At 39.8% G+C, this 19,515-nt stretch overlaps 1 protein-coding gene across 6 annotated transcripts in view; it reads right to left on the bottom strand.

Moving 5' to 3' along the window:
• Window positions 1-19,515, bottom strand: part of ubr4 (ubiquitin protein ligase E3 component n-recognin 4) — a 48,134-nt gene that overhangs the window by 27,281 nt on the left and 1,338 nt on the right. For 2 of the 6 annotated variants that reach the window (XM_035646265.2, XM_035646266.2), the window contains exons 2-37: window positions 18,964-19,061; window positions 18,752-18,855; window positions 18,364-18,493; window positions 17,938-18,083; window positions 17,686-17,785; window positions 17,329-17,470; window positions 17,017-17,141; window positions 16,651-16,775; window positions 16,271-16,330; window positions 15,901-16,091; window positions 15,402-15,501; window positions 14,732-14,869; window positions 14,332-14,449; window positions 13,412-13,453; window positions 9,901-10,088; window positions 9,553-9,709; window positions 9,374-9,459; window positions 9,066-9,235; window positions 8,400-8,679; window positions 7,917-8,049; window positions 7,514-7,593; window positions 7,151-7,279; window positions 6,587-6,769; window positions 6,204-6,326; window positions 5,879-6,108; window positions 5,368-5,486; window positions 5,161-5,258; window positions 4,498-4,655; window positions 4,160-4,366; window positions 3,469-3,570; window positions 3,288-3,388; window positions 2,631-3,018; window positions 2,331-2,394; window positions 1,955-2,146; window positions 1,643-1,713; window positions 511-703 (exon numbers count right to left, since the gene is read on the bottom strand). In XM_035646265.2, coding sequence (XP_035502158.2) covers window positions 511-703; window positions 1,643-1,713; window positions 1,955-2,146; window positions 2,331-2,394; window positions 2,631-3,018; window positions 3,288-3,388; window positions 3,469-3,570; window positions 4,160-4,366; window positions 4,498-4,655; window positions 5,161-5,258; window positions 5,368-5,486; window positions 5,879-6,108; window positions 6,204-6,326; window positions 6,587-6,769; window positions 7,151-7,279; window positions 7,514-7,593; window positions 7,917-8,049; window positions 8,400-8,679; window positions 9,066-9,235; window positions 9,374-9,459; window positions 9,553-9,709; window positions 9,901-10,088; window positions 13,412-13,453; window positions 14,332-14,449; window positions 14,732-14,869; window positions 15,402-15,501; window positions 15,901-16,091; window positions 16,271-16,330; window positions 16,651-16,775; window positions 17,017-17,141; window positions 17,329-17,470; window positions 17,686-17,785; window positions 17,938-18,083; window positions 18,364-18,493; window positions 18,752-18,855; window positions 18,964-19,061 — 5,071 coding nt within the window. The remainder of the gene's footprint in view (window positions 1-510; window positions 704-1,642; window positions 1,714-1,954; window positions 2,147-2,330; window positions 2,395-2,630; window positions 3,019-3,287; window positions 3,389-3,468; window positions 3,571-4,159; window positions 4,367-4,497; window positions 4,656-5,160; window positions 5,259-5,367; window positions 5,487-5,878; window positions 6,109-6,203; window positions 6,327-6,586; window positions 6,770-7,150; window positions 7,280-7,513; window positions 7,594-7,916; window positions 8,050-8,399; window positions 8,680-9,065; window positions 9,236-9,373; window positions 9,460-9,552; window positions 9,710-9,900; window positions 10,089-13,411; window positions 13,454-14,331; window positions 14,450-14,731; window positions 14,870-15,401; window positions 15,502-15,900; window positions 16,092-16,270; window positions 16,331-16,650; window positions 16,776-17,016; window positions 17,142-17,328; window positions 17,471-17,685; window positions 17,786-17,937; window positions 18,084-18,363; window positions 18,494-18,751; window positions 18,856-18,963; window positions 19,062-19,515) is intronic. The other 4 variants (XM_035646270.2, XM_035646271.2, XM_035646269.2 and 1 more) reach the window with 3 other exon arrangements.

The following is a 19,515-nucleotide window of genomic DNA, read 5'->3' as shown; positions in this document are numbered from 1 at the left end:
GAACTTATCTTTACACAGATATCCTTAATAGTACTCAAAAAATTATCAAAAGGATCCGTAGATGGTATTCTCTGAATACCAAGAACATATAAATTGACTTTATTATGCCCTTATGGGATAAATAAACTCATGTTGAATATCTGAACTACAAAAGTGAAAAAAGTAGATTAACAAAAGGTGAACCAAACTATTATGAGCCAATATAAATCACAAGACTGACACAAGCATTACAATCACAAACACAAAGAAAGAATGAAAGGGTCTAACATACATCTTATCGGACTAAACTGAAGGTAAAATGTGGTTGATGGTTTGTTCTTCATTACATGCACATTCAGAAATTCATCATTTAAGATTAACTAGGAAAGCTGGCCTTTTCTATACACAAAATGTTGACAACAAACATCTGTAACAAGAATTCTGGCCACATGTGTGGGCTAGCTATGACCCTGACCAAATGAAATGACTGGATGGAAGTCAATGGGGGAATGACTTGCAAGCCAAAGTTACCGCTGTTGTTCTCTTCCCATGATGACCTGAGGTATTCGGTCTCACCTGGCAGCTGCCATCCTCTTTGGCACCGCAGTCACAGAAGAAAGAGCCATATTTGGCATAGGAGATCTCATGGTCTTTGTGACAGACCTTGGCGCACACTGTGCACACACCTACCCCATCCACCATCTTACAGGTGTGACAGTGGTACCTGCAGGATGAAAAGGAACAGGGCAAGGCTGTGTATAGTACATCCGTTTAGTGAGGAATGTCACCTGCAAAGTCTTTTTCCATGTTGTCTTGAAACACATAACAGCTTTTCTAATTCATGTAAACCCACTGGGTTGTTGTGTGTGGCCCAAAATGTTCTTTTTTAGGAGTTATGAAAGTTCCCTGTGTAAACAAATCTATTTATATAGATGTTACGATTCCGATACCTAAAATGCCGGATCAGGCGTTAGCAAGTGCGCAAATCTACATACCGATCAAATACCATGTGTTTAAAGTAGTTTCACCAAGAAAAAACAAACACAGCAATTAGGTAATATTTCACATAGAAAACTCAGTTTTATCTACTTTAAAACTACTTTATATAGTAGTACAAAAACTTTTGCACGTTAACAGTGGATTTTAAAGAAATGTGTTATTTATTCCTAGAATTATTTAGTTTTGAAGTAGCTGTTGCACTTATTTTATACGGTTACAGTACTCTTTAATACTTTAAAGGTCTTTTATTGTATAGGCTACAGCTGTATTTCAACAGCTATATAAAGACATGAATTGTTTATTCTGAGATTTATTTTAAGACTGTCAAACTAGATGATAAAATATATTATGTGACATTCATTCTATGTATGTATCTTTTCTTCAAAGGGTTTAACAACCTGAGCCAGTTCATACATCAATGACAGCAAATATCATTTCCACACAGGGTTAGTAGAATTCAGCTGTTACTTATGTTATATAAGTTGGTATAGGAATCTGTATGAGCAAGGGAATAATGGGTATCTATGGTATTTATTTTCATGGGGTAGGTGCCTCCTAGTTGTCACCAAAATCCCCTTAAATTGAACGTGATTAAAAGACAGACAACCTCCAATCTTATTCAAGACTGAAACTGAGAGACAGGGAACAATCGACTTCTCTTTACCAGTGCTGGTTCATGAATTCCTTCTGAGTAATAGTGAAGGTGCAGAGTTTGTTGCAAAGGGAGTCTTCATCCTGTCAAACAATGACAAACATGTTAAGACAGAGAGTTCTATTTAGCAGCTGATGGAGCCAAAACCAAGTGGAACAAACAAAGGGATTACATTATGCAAAATGTAAACATGGCACAACGTTGTGGAGATATTTTGTTTCAGGACTTTTCACAAAAATTCAACGAACATTTTAAATCTAGGTCTGTATACTGCACATTTACAAAACGTTTGAAGATGAAAAATTTAAAGGGATGAAATCTCACAGAATCCTCTGCTTGGGAATCATCCTCCTCTACTGCAAGTTCCTCCACCCAGTCTGAGTCCACTTCCATAGCCTTCTCTTCTCCCTCCATCAACAGTGCTGAGGTGCCTTGTCCGCTGCTTTGCCGCAAGGCATTCATCACATCAGCCAGATAGGAGATGATGTGGCATGAGCATTCCAGCATGCTTGCGTGCTGAAATCAGGGCACGGGTACAAACATTACATCACAGTTACTGGAGAAAATGCTAATGCCTCCTTTTAGAACTCTAAAATGGAAAACATGCTAGGCCAGTGTTTTAAAGTACAGACTAAATGGATTAAAAGGTAAAAGTAAACTTCTATGCAGTGGTGCAATAGTGAGAAATATAAAAACGTACCTTTCCTTGCGATACGTTTGTGCTCACTTTTTCCACCACATTCTTCTGTGTTAAATACTTTTTGCTGCAGAGAAAAATTTGAGAAATCTTAAATACATATATATTCAGACATTTAAATCCAATTTAAATTTAAGTTAGGTCCCACAGGACAGTCGTCCTTTAAGTTTATTTTTATCATTATGTGTGTCCTTTTATGTGTGCAATTTTTCTGGTGACTTAAGATTGAGCGCTAATGCCAAACAAATAATAAACATGCAGTTACCTGAATTAAATCAACTGTGTGTGACACTGATTTCTTACCATCTGGTCAGCCAGTCGATAGCTGCCCTGTGCAGTTGCAGGTGGCCCGCTCCCTGTCCAGCGCTGGCTAGAGTGGCCATGATAACCATGAGCTCAGGAAAGCCTGTACCATCTCCATGGGCCAGCATGTCTGTTGCCATGGGAATGAGTGTGCTGAGGAGGACTGTGCACACTCCTTCGCCCACCTGGCTGTTGTCACGCACAATGTGAGTGGTGAGCACCTGCAGAAGCTGACGGTTTTCCTGCACTATTTCCAGCTGCTCCGAGTCCTTAGGTGGGGCGGCCGTCATGCGCGTCAGCCAGGACTGAAGACGAGAGGGCTCCACACAGGCCAGCTGGGCCAGAGAGCCGCACAGACACAATAGGCTCGGGTTTGGGCTTTTCTCCGCTGGGGACGACAGCATCATCATGAAATTTACGTTTATACAGACGCCTGAAGCATCTGCAAGTTTCAGGGTTCAAGATTTCCCATGTGTGACACTACAAATACTTTCCAAAGCAAAAGCTTAGACGAGGACTCTCACTTTATACAGGTCTTGGCCAGGTCTTTATATATATATATATAAGCATTTCCACCACTTTTATGTGTGGTTTGACAAAAAAATCATACGAAGAAGTCCATTTGAAATATACTAAAAACTTTTGATTTAGACTTACTGAGCTGGAAAAGCTTGGTGAAGAACTTCAGGACCCTGTTGCAGAACTTGGCAGACAGGCTTTCATTGGCTGTTGCCATCATTATCTGGACAAGCTCACCACTGGAAAAATTAGAGCATGAAGTAAGTAAGGTACATGTATAAATGTGTAATGCTGCTTTGATTATCAAATGAGCAGATACCTGAATGAAAAGAACTCTTCCATGGCCTTGCGGACTTGACTGCTTTCAAGCTGCTTTTCAAGGTACTGAAGGCATTCCTCAAGGACAGACTCGTCCAAACCACTGAGAGAGCAATGATACAAACAATAAATGTGCAGGCTTGGAAAGAAAAAGGATAAAAAAGGATAAAAGCTAGAGAGCTTTACATTGGTACATTATTCTCAGTAGGCTCAGCACCACCAACACCAATATCACACCGATTATTATGATTCAATGGTTATTATGTCATTGTCATGTCAATGTATTGTTTAAAGGACCAGGGTATAGGATTTAGTTGCATCAAGCAGCTGAATACCCTGAATACCCCTCACCTCAACCTCCCCTCCCCTTCCGAGCATGTAGGAGAATCTACAGAGGCCTTCAGGTAATGTAAATATATAAAAGACCGGCACTAGAGCCAGTGTTTGGTTTGCTTGTTCTTGACAACTGTTGAAACACAGAGGTGTAAAATGGCGGACACAGAGGATCCAGTTCCATTGCGGACACAGTATGAAGGTCACCTTCTAAACTAACAAAAACACAACGATTCTTAGGTTCAGGTGATTATATACACTAATGAAAACATTTTCAGGAATATTATATTACATTTCTGCTAAAAGATGTCCAAAAATCCAACAAACTGGTCCTTTAATACAGGTTCTACAAGGTATACCTGTTGGGGTCTGAATGATTCGCAATGATGTTGTAACATCCAGTCACCAAACGCTCGTAGATGCGAGCTAGAAAAGCGTCCGACTCTGACGGGCCGAGGATGCGCTCCAGTGAAGTGCTGCTGATCTCAGCCACACTCTCTGTGCTGCTCTCCAGGAGGAGCGGCAGCAGAGAGCGAACAACTTGCGATGGATTCAGCTCCTCTGTGCTGAGGAGACAAACGTGCAGCAATATTAACTGGTGATTACAAGGTTTTTCATGAATTATCTATATTCATCGCATACTATTGCTCATGTGTTAAGGGATTAATATTTGAATCGCGATTGGACAAACACTTACACAATGAGGTCGCCAGTGAGGCGAACCAGTGAGAGTAAGATGTGTTTTAGAGAAGAGGCCAGAGGCAGAGACTGACAACTCAGTGTTCCCAGGTGAGCTGCTTGGATAGCACTGATGTAACTCTCTGATGGAATGGTATCGTTGGCAAATGCATTTCGCTGAGAAAGAAAACAACCAGGAACATTAGATGCTTAGAATACCTCATAAGATCTACAATTTAAAAGGAACAGCCAATAATAAATTAAATCACATATGGAGAGCAGAGTGCATAATACCTAGTGTTTAAAAACTTAAAAGGTTTCAACAAATATTTGTAAAAGTAAACGCTACATTGAAACAAATATATAGAATAAATTAAAACAAATAATATTATGGCCGACAAAAGCACATGCACTGAACAAAGATTGGCCAGAGGCAATGGCATAGTGGGAGGATGCAGCATTTTGTGATCATCATATCAGTCTGAGGATTAATTAGTACAAAAGTATTAAATTGAAGAATGATTCAAAGCACAATCATAGTGAATATCTTAGTGCCTGCTCACTGTTTAAAAATAAATTCATAAAAAGTGATATAAGTTAACTGCCCATTTTCCTTTATTAAGGTGCTTACAAAGAGGGAGAGAGATAAACTAAACAACAAGGATTGACTTCACTCACGTACCCATGAGCCGATGTTGGGAAATTCATTGGTGTGGATGCTGTTCCAAGTCTCGCATATTGTCTGTACAGCTGATGGCAAGTTCTGCATAATACTATGACCTGTAAAGTTTCATTTTCAAGTTCAGGTTAAAACAGTGAATTCACAGAAAAGTTGTGGGAGCTAATGTTCTTTCCAGCAATTTTGTTCTTGAGTAATTCTTCCGCGTACCCAGCATGTTTGCTTTGCAGCGGGTGGAGCCAATAGACAGAACTGCAGCATAACCTTGGAGCTTGGCATCTGTCAGCTTGTTCTCTCCTTCCTCTGGGATGTTCATTAATAGGTAAGACCTGGACATGGCAAGTTTGACAACTCAATTAGGATTAAAGGATTTAGATCAAATGGATGATTTTCTTTATTATTCCTTGACAGACATGCATGTTTTAGTGTTTACGGATACGGTTAAATGGTAAACTCTATAACATAAAAAGATAAACCTGTTTATTCGCTTATTGGATTTAACATTTGGAAAAAACAGTTTGGCCTAGTGGTTGTTTCACTTTGATGCTCTGCAAAATGGAGGCATTAGAGCTCTAACGTGAAGAAAATGATCTAAATAAAAAAGCTGAAAACAGTCCACTAAATCATGTACTGTAGTTTCTGTTATACAATTTTTTTTTAAGACTGACTATATAAGGGATGATTAGAGATTTAAATAAAACTGAATGTGAGCCTTTCTCACCTTGTGAAGGCCGTGTAAACGTCAGTGAGCTGTAGCGTGGCTGGCAGCAGGTTCTTCGTGATCTCAGAAGACTTATTGGTGTCTGCCTCGACAGCAACCTTAGACATATGTTCATCTAAGGAAACTTGCACTTTAGAGATGACTGCATCCAGTGTGTAGATGGCTTGCAGAGAGGGTAACTGATGAAGTGGAAGAATGGTGTTTGGGTCGACACTGGAGAAGGTGGAAATCTGCAACAGAAACAAGTCATCAAAGACTGACAAAGGAGTTCAAAACTTTGAACGACAGTAGATTCACAAATCAGTTACTTCGCTGTAATAAGTACCTGTGTGGCAATGTACTCTTCTGCCAGCTCCACGTCGTATTTCACAGTACTGCACTTAGCAGAAGTCATCTCAACTAGTGAGGCTGCTTGGTCTGCTTTCATTCCCTGCTTCACCAAGTGCTCCTGTCAGTGATGGTAAAGGGCAAGTCATACATCAAAATAAATGAAAAAAGATGAAAGACGTTACATTAAATTACAGGATAATGTCATGAAATATCACTGTTGCAATCAAACAGAGATTTTTTTTAAACAATTCAAAATGTTAATCTTGATCTTTCAACAAATTAATTTTAAAAAGTGAAGGATGAAACAGGCAATGAAAAGTTAAATTAAATATATCTTAAATTTAAAGTATTCTGTAGAAATTTCAGTTGTCAACAGACCTTGATCCAATTCACGTAGGTGGGTACCCGGAGACGTGAAGACCACCGCAGTGTGTGCAGGATATCGCTCTCATTGGGATCGCTGCACCCAGTCTTCAGCTGTTCCATGTATGCGTTTGAGGGAGGTAAAACACCCAGGATCCTCCACAGCACTAGGATGTAGTATTGAAGGGAGCAGGCCTCCTGAGCAGGGTAATTAATATACACTGTTAAACAAACCGCATGTAGTTGATGTCAGGGCTCAAGTTTGCTGCTGTTAAGCTTCTATTATTTAAAACTTAACACTTTCTTTAAAAATCAAAACAATAATAATACCACAGTAATTCGAAAAGCACATTCAGGAACTTAGCAATTGACAAATTCTATAAAGAGTGGCTCACATCAAGACAGATATTTTATCAGTGTGTCTGCACATCAATTTGAGATATTGTGAGCAAATGATAAACAAAAGGTGCAGCCACAAAGAGCTAGAAGCATGAAGCACACCTGTGAAGCCACATGTGTAATGAGCTTGTTTACGCTGTTGGCAACACTTCACAGTTTGTTCATGTGGGCTGTTCTCACCATGGGACTGATGGGCTTGTTCTCCTGCCGTCTAGCTGTGTCAAACTGAGAACCTGCCGCCAGGAGAGAGACGAGCCACGCATACAGCTCGTCATATTTCACTGCTCCATTGAACAGCTTTGGAAAGACCTATGGGAAGAATACAATTTGCATACAGTGAGAAACAGGGATATATTTTATCATTACATATCATAACACATTAAGACGGTACTCGTGCTGTACATTTTTTTAGGCCACACCGACACAATTGTAGCTTTCCATCTGCCCTACCTGCCGGATTTGGTTCCCTGCTACTACTTCCTTCTGATTAATTAATAAATAAATATTATTTAAAATAAATGAAAACCATTAAAAAGGTCTTACCTTGCCATCTAGTCTGCTGATATCATCTTCAGACGCCTCAGGCGACAGAACGCAGTAGAATTTGGGCTGTACATTTGAATCTAAAAAGGTCGAAATGCATGAAAACGTGTTATTTTCTCATCTACTGCCATAAAATATGCAACATCCTCTTCACAGATAAGTAGTAAGAACACAGACGGTAGGCAATATGTAAGTGTTAGTTGCAAAGGTTGCCAGCCACATGAATGCTGGTAAATTGGCTTAGTTATAGTTATGGCTAGTTACTTCTGTGGATAGACAACCACAGCTCAGATATTTATCCTAATATAATGTGGTTGGCAAAAATGGTCTGAGCAGCTGGTGAGTATTTTTTTAAGATACTGCCGTGCTGTCCAGTGGCTAAAACGTCCTTAATTATTCTTACCTGTTGAACAATGTTTCGCCCAGTTCTCCTCCACATCTTTGAACCCATAGTAAAGTGGGAGGCCGCTGCATTTGCCACCATCCTGAACAGAACCTGGCCCAGTGGATGGTGGTGTGAGGAGGTTGTACTGCACCTATAAATAAAATTCATGGAGAAAAGAAGCTAAATTTACAGTCATCACAGGCCTACACACACATTTATTGAAAGATTCAGCATCTGAAAAATAATGATTTGAAAAAGCATCTTATGAGTCATACTAATGATAGCATAATCAAAATAACCCCAAAAAACAATTTACCTAAACCATAACAATTAAGTGAGAAAGTGAATGTGTGGTTATTTGTGAGCCTCATGTTATAATCAAGAATGGCTTCTTGTAGTTGAGGATTAGTAAATGATTAAATCAATGTATTTGCAGAATGGTATTTTAGTTTGTTTTGGATAAAAATCAAATTACACAATGATTAGAAAACAAGCTTTAACCTGTTCAAAGAGGTACACGGGAGCATTAGAATAGTGGCGCAGCAGGTAGTCGAACACCAGCAACAGGCGGGCCAGGTTGAGAGGCACAGCCTTCAGCTGGGTGTCTCTGCTCTGTGCCACTTCCGTGATGGCCTGGGTGACCAGGGTAAGGACCGACCGCCGCCCGCGCTCTGACAGATTGTGGAAAAGGAGCAGCAAGAGCTGGAGGTGCTCCACATTAAGGTCGTCTTCTCCGTGAACAGAACCCTGGATAGTGTGTTGCTTCAATGTTCCCAAAAACCTGACAGCAGGAAAGTTAAATGAAGCAGAAAGGAGAAATGGGGTAAGAATTGAATTAAAATTGAATGTGTGCAAGTGTAAGCTAAAATATACTTGAATAGGTACATATTCTATACATTCCCAAAAAGTAGGTGTGGTTAGCAATAGCCCACTAGTAGTCCACTGTATTGGAATATTGATAAGCTTAAAATGACATTTTTCTCTTCTTTCTTAACATGGAAGTCAAAGTGAGGGAGTACATTGTCGATGAGCTCAAGTTTGTTTTTTAACGTATTGGTCAAAGATACAGCAGCTTGATTGGTTTATTAATAATACAAACTGATCTCCAAGGCATCATGGTGACAACATCAAGAAAATGGCATGAAAAAACAGCCATGGTTGCCATACCTTTCCCAGACTTTCATACATTCAGGCACATCTGGTTCTCCTTGCAAATTGGCTTTGTGTTGCCATATGAGGAGGAGTCTGGAGAGGACCGATAATGACTGTGGATGAATGTACAGCGGCCAGGGACCCTCCGAAAAGGGTGCAACGCCTAACTGCTGAAGAAGGGTGCTCTGGGAATGACAAGAGGTACAATGATTAGACACTGACACTGAATAAGCATCTCTTAGAGCAGCAAAATTTGGACTGAAGTTTTTTTTTTCTCTTTGTGAGAAGTTATTGGTTTAACAAACCTCTTAACCTCCTCTTACCTGCAAGGCTGGGGATGGAAGGTCTGACGTCACCAGAGTGTGGTTGAAGTGATAAAGCGCTAAAGAAAACACTTCATCTGAGGCGCCTGAATAGGAAAAAAGAAACGCATTCCACTTAGATATTAGGGTAAATATTTGGGATAATTTGTATGATCGTGTTTGACTTTCTTCAGCCATACCTTTTACATCTTTATCCACATCTTTGATGATACTGGCTAGTGTAGCCATGTGCTGCTCTGTAAGAGACACACTCAGGTAATTCCGGATGAAGTTGTTCCTGGACTTGAGCATTGAGGTGGTGATGAAGTTCAAAATGCTGGAGGCTAAACTGAGGAACTAAAGAGGGAAAGAAAACAAATATGAGTTGTTTGTGCTGTCACGTGTTCAATTTTAAAAACTTCAATAAGCTGCTTCTAATGACATAGCAACAGGTATGCTAGCATGAAAAATAATACATGTACTGTCTGCTGTGGCTTTGCAGCAGCATTATTCTGAATGGTGTCAGGTGCACACCAATGAGTCCTCACCAGCTCTGGGTCTTTGCGTCCAGCTAAAATGTTGCCATTCTCACTCGGGTTCTGCTTGCTGGGGCTCTTCAGTCTTGGTGAGGTCTCCAGGGGTGGGGGTGGAGGAGGTGGTGGGGGAGCTACTTTGTCTTTGGTGGGTGAAATTGTCTCTTCAAACCAAAGTCCCAAGATGGGTTCGCTGTCATCATCTGCAAAAAGAAAGACAACATTATTTTATTGAATTGAGTGGAGTAAGACACTTTCCAAGACTCACAAGCAATGTTTGGAGTGGTAGCAGTGTCATCAAAAAGAAAACATGTAAAAAAGCTTCAAACTAGTTCATGACACCTATGGCACAGTGCAGGTGGTGGATAAGAGGCAAACACTGCAGTAGAAAAGTGAAAATATACTGATGACGTGTTCTGTTGGTGAATATCCACATGAAGGAGAATACAACAGACTGACGATATCAAAAATCAGTTTTCTCTGAGAATGACTTAAAGCTCACTGATTGTATTTATTTTCCTCTTTATCACCACTGCACCATAAAACAGGTAGTATGATAAAACTGACAATGACAGAGCTTACGCTCTGGGGTCTCCGTCATCAAAGATGCTAGAAAAGGAAGCTGCTCTAAAGTGCTTTACATCATCATCATGGGCAATATCCTGCCACGGGGTAATAAGTCATTAACATGGACACTGTTTTTTGGATTGTGTAGCTGCAACAGAATCCTACAATTTCCACTGTAATATGGGATTTGGACAGCCTCTTGACACCGACGCAGGTGTCTTTCAATCACTACCTGACTAGGACCGGTCAAGTTGAGGATGGGTGGAGCTACAGTGGGAAACCATGAAGTCACAAAGCCCAAAGTACCAATAAGAATGACAACAGGTCAACAAGTCTACTCACCCAAACGGGTGCAACAAATTTAACAGAGGAGTGGAGCTTTCAATCAAAACCAACAATGTCCACACCCAGACATGTGAGATCAGAGAACACCTAATCGTGTGGACTACAGTGCCACAACCCCACTAATAGTTTTTAAATGTGTCACTTCTGCTATGGTTACACCTTGTGTCCACTCTACTATGGAGCATTCAGGCCCCTGAAACAGAGAACTTTCGTAACGCTGCTGTCACGCTGAAGTTTGAAAAATCTGGGGTTGCGTTTTACTCTGGAGCAGTCGGAATGTAGACATTTGGAAACAATGACCATTTAGAATATCTAAATGGTTTGTGAAAATTAAAATAAATAAAGACAAACAAGTTTTAAAATTCTAAGCATTAAATAGCATGCTATATGGAGTTCATAACTAGATGTGTGTGTGTGTGTGTGTGTGTGTGTGTGTGTGTGTGTGTGTTTATTCTATTCTAGTTGACATGCTATTGTGCTACTGGTAAGACAAAGCTAGGGTCAGGTTCACACAATACATGTGTTGTTACTATGGACAATAGAAGCTGTATCTGCTGAAATGAGGACACGACTGCTGCATTATTCCATAACAGACCGCCTTGTGTTACAATCAACATGTCACAGACATAGGGGTGGGCGTCTAACGATGACAAATTTATTTTGTTGATGTACTTGCATCATGCATCAGCTAGAACAACATTTAAAATTAAGGGGAAAGAATAACAGGTCGTTTCAGTTTAGTAAGTGCTCAACAATTTTAAGGACAATCATCTTGGTGTAATAAAATTAGTTTCTTTGGTTAGCTGCCACAACACATTTTAACTATCTGTTGGGGACAACTTGGAGCTGCCCCCTCAGCTGAAAATTATAAATCATGGCCCATATGATTCAATATCCCCAAATCTCGAATTTGACACAGATAAAATTCCATTGGAGGTGAGGATTTGAAGACCTGGCAGACAGGGGGCTGTGCTAGACATTTTCAGTTTACGCTGGGTTTACGGTTTCATTCACATCCATAACCTGATCCAACTTTGATGACAGCTCTGCTCCTTATGTGGTTAGGTCTGTTTATATGACAATTAAGTCAATCAGCAATCTCTGGTCTTCTGTGTTCTGCTACCATGTACACTACCACTACAACAGTGTTTGTCATGGCAGTCCATGACCAGCAGGGAAGTCACAAGGCACACCTCAGGTTCAGACCAGACAGGCCACTCCTTCCAATAAACACCATCTACATTGGAATAAACTATAATACACATCTTGCAAAAGTGGCGTCGTCTCTAGGACCTGACCCAGCAAATACAGAACCTCTAGATAAGATGCTATAAGATGCTGTATCTCATACAGGCCGAGCAAATGTTGGGAGCTTTCCTGCCCATGATAGGGAGCTGCATAGAGCTGATCCTCTTGGTTTCAACTGGAACTGCAACGCAGCAGCGCTCAGCTGGCATTTTTTCTCGAACCCAATCAACATCTCTCATCCAAAACAAGAGAGTATGATCGTGTCCATGGTCTTGGTTTTACAAATGGGTCATGTGTACATGTGGAGTCCAACTTGTCCATCACCTGACCCCCTCACTAGTCCTTGATTCCTCATAGAGGTTGCATTCTATAAACTAGTCCCTACAACCATGTTTTCGTCTAGCAAGGCCAAACAAATAGCAGTTCACTTAACCGTCACATCAAGCCTCTCCTTGTCGGTGGTGACCCCTCAAGCATACACAAACCAGTAGATATGAATCAATGAAATATATTCTAGCAACATTGTGACCTTAAAAACATTTGACTGCAGCTGTACACATTAATTGAAATACTAAAACAATGAACAACTGTTAAGTTGTAAAATAATATCACTTTGAGCTGATAGTCATATTTCCATGCAACATACAAAAAACATAACTATTCAGGTGACAGCAAGACGTGGCAAAGTGTGTTAAAGCCCAGATTTAAAAGCACAACTTGATTTTGATGTATTTAAAAATAATACCACCGTGTTGATGTGGGTGCTTGGGTTATTTTCGCATTTAAGATATTTTAAGATGAGTCTGCATTAAATATCTGCAGAGACCATGTTGAGATCTTTACCATTAGCTCATTTAGTTGTCTTCATGTCTGAAACGGTTTTATTTGCAATGACTGTACATGGTGAATACGGGACAAGGCAGGGACAGACTGGATGATGCATCAGGGTAAATCATCTACCAAACATACCAAGATAAAGGACATTTGGTTGGTTACGTCGAATGTTGGTTATCAGCAACTTTTCTATTAATCACCCAGCTCTCGTTAGATTTTAATGCTTGTAAAGACAATAATGATCACCCACATGTCAACATCAATGGTATTATCCTTTGAACCACACTGAGCCACAGATGAAACTCTTTGACAAAAAAAAAATCAAAATTTAGTAAATGTCAATTACAACACAAAGCATGCTATAGAGTGGGGGCTGTTTTGCCAAAGGCCCGTCACCTGTGGCTCTGTCATTTTCTAAGCTATTGGGACCACAGCTCAGAGCCTATATTGTGAGACATACATTTACAAAATGAATCTAGGACAGTGAAGTGAACACCAAGTCTTTGACCTGAGGACAGAAAACTGTGCTGACCTGAAACACAAGCTGCACTTGTCTTCTCCTGTCTTCTCTCTGCTGAAATAGTAAACACTGTCAACTACACTGTCATTGTGTGATGAGGGGACAAAGAAAAATGTAATTACTTCACTGCGTGCAGTGTGTGTGTGTGTGTGTGTGTGTGTGTGTGTGTGTAACATTCTCACTGCGGTCATAACCTGACTGATCCACTGACAGCACACCTGTTTCACTGCTTCACAGATACAGCTCAGCACTGACACTAGCTCAGAGATCAAACAGACATGACTCTGTATTCATCACCTGTATCCACACTGTGATGGAATAAATCTGAGGCACTTTGAAGGCATTACACAAAGCTTTTGGGATTCTGGCTTCTTGGCCAATTTACTCACATCTACAATTAGATGGTTCACTGAGGATACCTTATTTCTATGGTCAATTATATAAATATTGACACAACTCATTTTTAGATCAATGGAATGCCTCTGGTCCTTAAAATATCAAATGTGACTTTGCAAACTTTGCAATAGCCATCTGTATTCTATTTTTTATAAACTAATTTTAGTCCACTGTATTTTTTTCCAAAAAATAGAAATCTGATTTAATAAGAATGGTGTAGTTAATAGACAGGCTGACCCCCCCCCCCCCCCCCTGTGTCAATCCTCCAGTCCTCTACTACTTTCCATCTGAATAAAATATTTAATTCTCAAAACCTTTAGAGTTACCGTTCATGTTTTATCAGTGCTGTGCAGAAAATATGTGTTGATTCATTTGTGCTCCTAGGTTCCAGGTTAAACTGATGTCCAGACAATGGCCAAAGGTATTATTTCTCTTCTTGCTTTGCAAACCTTAGGCAGCAATGTGGGTGCATATGGTAGCATGACCTTTCAATCTTAAGGAAAAAATCTGAGGTGCTGATGTAATTGCTGAAATACCTTGGCTGCTATCCTCCTCTGTACTGCTGAAATCATCCTCATAGTAGGTGTTTGAATCTGTAGAAGCGCTGGCATCGCTGCTGACTGAGCCCTTCCTCTGCCGCTGGAGAACACAAGCCTGGTAGCAGCAAAAACAACAGCACTCTTAAAAATATGATCACAATCCTTCAAATGTTTGACTTTTAAATTTTTTTTCCAATCTACTGTACGTAGTAATGGACAAACAAAGCAGCAAAATATTTCACATTTTTGTTGTATGAAATATTTTGTAATAGGTTATCCATTTTGTTTTGTAGATTTTATTATGTCTATATCCAAAAATTTTGTGTTATGTCCTACTGCACCGTGGAATTAATAATGCTCCACATGAATATGGATATGTGCATATAAGTGATTTCACCTTCTTGTAGGAAGTGGAAAGAAGGGTGAAAAGTAGATTGGTCAGGGGCACAGAGTCAATGAGCCTTTGGACCCTCTGGATGGAAGTGCTCTGTGCCATGATGTTGAGCTCAGCTGGTGGCCCGTCACTCGCCCAACCCTGCAGGCAGAGGGATGGAGGGGGTGGATTACGGAAAATGCGTTTAAAAGTATACAAGATTCAATTTATGAATCATGTATAATTCTTTTTGAAACTCTTCATTTTAAGCACATTCAGCCTTTTTTCACTTTCTAAACTTTAAGTAGAAGTGCTTTTTATATTGCTACACAAAATGACAGAATACCTTTACAAACCTGTGTGCCTGCTTTTTGTTATCAGAGAAAATTGAGATGTGGTGTGGCCAAAACAACTGAGAGGTCATACAGAAAGACATGTCATGCTGGCAGCCTAACTGGAAAAAAGTAAGTTTTTGGTTCTTCTCAACAGGTTGAGCCATGTTGGCAGTCAATGTCCTGTTTCCAATACAGTGTTTAGTCCACAATCTCTACAGTAATGGTAACAAATTACGATTGTGCTTATAGTGATACTGGCCACAAGTACAACATTTAAGATAAAACTTGGAAAATAATAGATGTTTTCGTTGAAATACAAGAGAAAGTAAATGTATTAAGTAAGTAAATGTATCACTTACTCGATGGAGAGCCTCAACTTGCAGATCCTGGAAAAGCGAAGTCAAGAGTTTGATGGCGTGGTTGGCCAGGATAACGGACAAAACTCCAAATCCTTGATGTCTTGAGAAAAAACAACAAAAAAGAGATTACAAAAAACTAATGCACACATCAATTTAAGTGTGACCTTTAAAAAATGAATTATTAAAATGTTAGAATAAAAAATAATGACATCAGAAATAAGCACATGGTGCTTTTTAATTAATAAATTAGTCAATAAACTCACTCTATACCTAAAATAGTCCAATTTTAAATAAAGGCCTTTCTTGCAACATATCAAGGCTCCTGTACAAAATGTAAACATTTCAGAGATTTAATGTAAGTAACTTCAGCACCTTCATTTATACAAAAGGGGGGGGGGGGGGAGACAGCACAACTGTTGAGGATCCAAAGAAAAAATGGAGCCACAGTGACACTACAAAGATCATATTAATAATCTGTTTCATATTCATTGGAAATTACCCTTTGCCGGGACCAAGTTTAGGCGATCCTGCGCCATCCTTGGAGCGAGCAGCAATATCGCGGACACGCAGGGCAGCCAGGGGATCCTTCTCTTTCCCTTTATCGGCCAGGGCAGTCGGGCTCAGGTTTAGAATCAGGTACAGGCTGTTTAAAAGGCACCAGGCTCCAAGCAGCTGAAAGTTCTGATAATGCTGTATAAACGAATAAGTAAAAAGGAGGTTGGGAAAACTTTACCAAGAATTTATGTCGAAGACACTGCAAACACAATTCTTGACTTATTTAGATTCAAAAACAGAAAGAATTTGAAGTGCCGCAGTCTGGGGAAATCAAAAGGTACTGGACTAGTATAGTACTAAAACCTGCTACTCACCTCTCCTCCAGCTCTGCGGGAGTTGCTGATGGCTTGTCCAATCATTTCGTAAATCTCCAGCTGTTGCCAACACAAATTGTGTGATTACCATTTCAAATGTGTTGCAATTTGTTATGGTATGCATGCTGACAGGGCAGTTATCAACAATTATAAAATCCCATAAGGAGAAACATGAGACAGTAACCTGTGTAGACATTTTCAGGATATAAATGTTTCCCCAGTCACTACAATCTTGTTTAAAATCAGTAAATTAGGCCTTTAAAAAAAAACTGTCTGCAACAAAACTACCAACAGTAATCATAGTTTCTATGTTGCACCAGACAGTGTCTCATAGCTAACATACGACCATACACTGACAATGTTGTACTCATAATACTCACACATTTCTGGACAATTGTTGCTGCGTCATTTTCATAGTCTTCCTCTTTAGTCCCAGTGGAGGCAGATCGAAGCTGCAAACCACTTCCTACCTGTAGAATGGCCATGCAAGTAGCCACACTCACACCTAAAGGGGGAAAAAATGTTTTTACGTTTACAAATTTGACTTTCAATACTATGCAAATGATGACTACCAAATAAACAACTGAATGCAACAGTTTCATAGAGGAAAGAACACTCATTTATCTAGCTGTTGCGAGTACATTCAACCACATGTCCTATTGCTGCGATGTTAGATGGTCTCTTGAGATATTGTTTGTAGAAGAAAACTGGTCATTTAATTTTAACGACGGAGAGTTACAACCTACCAGCATAGAGACAGCTCAAAGCCAGCACGGTCATATCCAGTAATCTCCCTGGTGTTAAGGGCTCCAGTACAGGCAGGGAGAGTGTGTCCAAAGCCATGGTTACGTCGATCACCAGTGAATGAAATCTGGGCACAGGTTTCAAGAAGAGAAAGTTCATTTAATGTTTGGGAGAAAGGAAGAAGAAAAAACTTTCCAAACCATAATCATCCAAAAATATAGGCAGAAACTTACATGACTGCTTCAAGATAAATTATAATACAACAATATACAGTCTATATAAAAATGTAACCTCATAAATTAAAAACAAAATACCCATTGCGGACAGCAGTGGCATCAGCCACTGTGGCAGGCATGATAAAGAAGGAGTTGGCTGAAACAGCATCTTGGAAACGGTTGATGTAGCGCAGAAAGTAGGGTAGGTTGAGGCACACTCGCAACAACTTCTCAGCCCCACCTGGAAATACAAGTTATCAGAGAAAAAAATCTGTTGAGCTCCAAAGATAAAACAAACAACCACACCATGTGACATTAAAATATCAGGGTCACAAAGAAAGTCACGTGGCTATATGGGCAAAAAAGATAATTACTGTAAAGAAATGTGTTCAGCAATTACGGTTGCTTTCAAAAATAGGCATGTGAAATAACTAAATAATACAAGTTACTACTCACCAAGTTCCTGTAAGCTTGACACATTCTGCGAGACAAAGGCATTTCTCATTTTGGCCTGAACAGCTTGATCTGTGGTTTGGTCCTCGCAATCACTTTCAGCCTACAATTGGGGAGAGTTGAAAAGCAATTAATGATTTGTTGTAACCGTCACTGCAGTCAAAGAGCATGTGTTATGGATATCAAGATGTGGATAAGCTGTCAACTTCTGACGACAGTAAAAGAGCGGACAGCCAGAGGTTCTATAACACTTGCCTGCATTTGTGCTGCTGATGGGGAGGCCAAGATGGTCGTAAGGTCAGGGTTAAAAACTGAAGTCAGTTGGTTAAAGAAGTTCATCTGTACTTCTTTTTGTCGAAGCTCTGGATTCACAGCACTGGGTAACTCCTTCTGATCTTCCACTAGTGAACGAACAAGAACAATTTTCTCAGTCACGTTTCGAACCTTCGAAAATGTATTGATTTGAACAAGGGCCTATTTTTCCGGCCTAGTATGGATAAGTAACAATATCAGTGAATTTCCCTTCACAATCACATCTGTCAATTTAGGGAACTAATGAATCAACTGAACTGAAAATAACAAGCCAAAAATGCCTTTTTCCTCTTTTAATAACTTTTTTACTATAACCGATGCTGTGTCATATTCAGTTGAGTATTGTTTATATTCTGATGGGAAACTTACCATCTGAAAGGGTCTTGATGGTTTGAGGCAACTTGGCAGACTTCATCATAGCGGTGAAAGTTATGATTTCTGTGCGATCTAGTCTGCTGCAGCCAGTGCAAAGTCCTTTTATGAGAAGAATCAGGTGTTTCTGAGGGGGGGAAATAAATAGCATTGTTCAATTCAACTGGTAGTTTTATGCAGAAAATAATGTCTTTTCAAAGCAGAAAATTGACTTGTAAAATAAGTAAATGCAAAAAAGAATGCAATAATTGAGCCAAAGTGTATGACAGATAAATCCACAGCGTGTTGTGAGTGGTATTTTTGTTAACTCATGAACTCACCAACAATTATCCACTGATTACAGTCCCACAACATAACACCATCCCCTTCAGAGTGTTCCTCTTACCTGAGATACTGCACATGCCTCATCCGGGTTCTCCAAGCGCAGCAATGAGAACTCAATCAATACTTTGCAAGCTGCAGCAACCGACAGCAACTGATTTCTCGGTACTAGAGAGACGGAGCAAAAATGATTTACTGGCTGGAAGAAACTCAACAGATAACATGAATGGCAGTAGTAATTTTGTATCTATTGCAAAAAAGAAGAAAAATACATACTCTGTCCACATACTGTGGTGATGTAATGTGCAGAGAGTGCCACGAATGACGAGTAGAAAGGCTCATACTGTTTGTCATGGTGAAGAATGTCGGATTCACTGCAAATGACAAGTGAAATATTAGTTTTAAAAAGTGCCACATAATATGAAAAAAAATGTTTTTGTTGTCTCACAATATACAATCATCATCATATCGCACAGCCCTTATAATAGAATGATCAAATGTGTCAAATGTGTTGATTTTACTCCCGCTTAGCCGGGGAGAAATTTAGGATGTTTGTACAGGAACTTCTTTACACATTGCATTTAGTCCCATTTCACAAACGATGGTAGTTTGTTGTTAATGAGTGCTGGTGAACTAGGAAACTGAACAAGGAAACCGAACTGGCTCTAGCTGTCAGTACAGTGACATAACATTGTCTGCTGGTGCACTGTTTATGTGGTCTTTTCTAAAATGTCTGACAGATCCGCTCTTTGGCTAATTGCAGTCTGCCACAAGGGAAAACAAAATATGCACTGACACACACTGCCCGAGCCAAGTGACACCGCTTCA

Source organism: Scophthalmus maximus, chromosome 3 (assembly GCF_022379125.1).
Source record: "Scophthalmus maximus strain ysfricsl-2021 chromosome 3, ASM2237912v1, whole genome shotgun sequence".
Classification (NCBI taxonomy): domain Eukaryota; kingdom Metazoa; phylum Chordata; class Actinopteri; order Pleuronectiformes; family Scophthalmidae; genus Scophthalmus; species Scophthalmus maximus.
The sequence above is the reverse complement of the archived record's forward strand: the minus strand, read 5'-3'. Positions and strand labels throughout refer to the sequence as shown.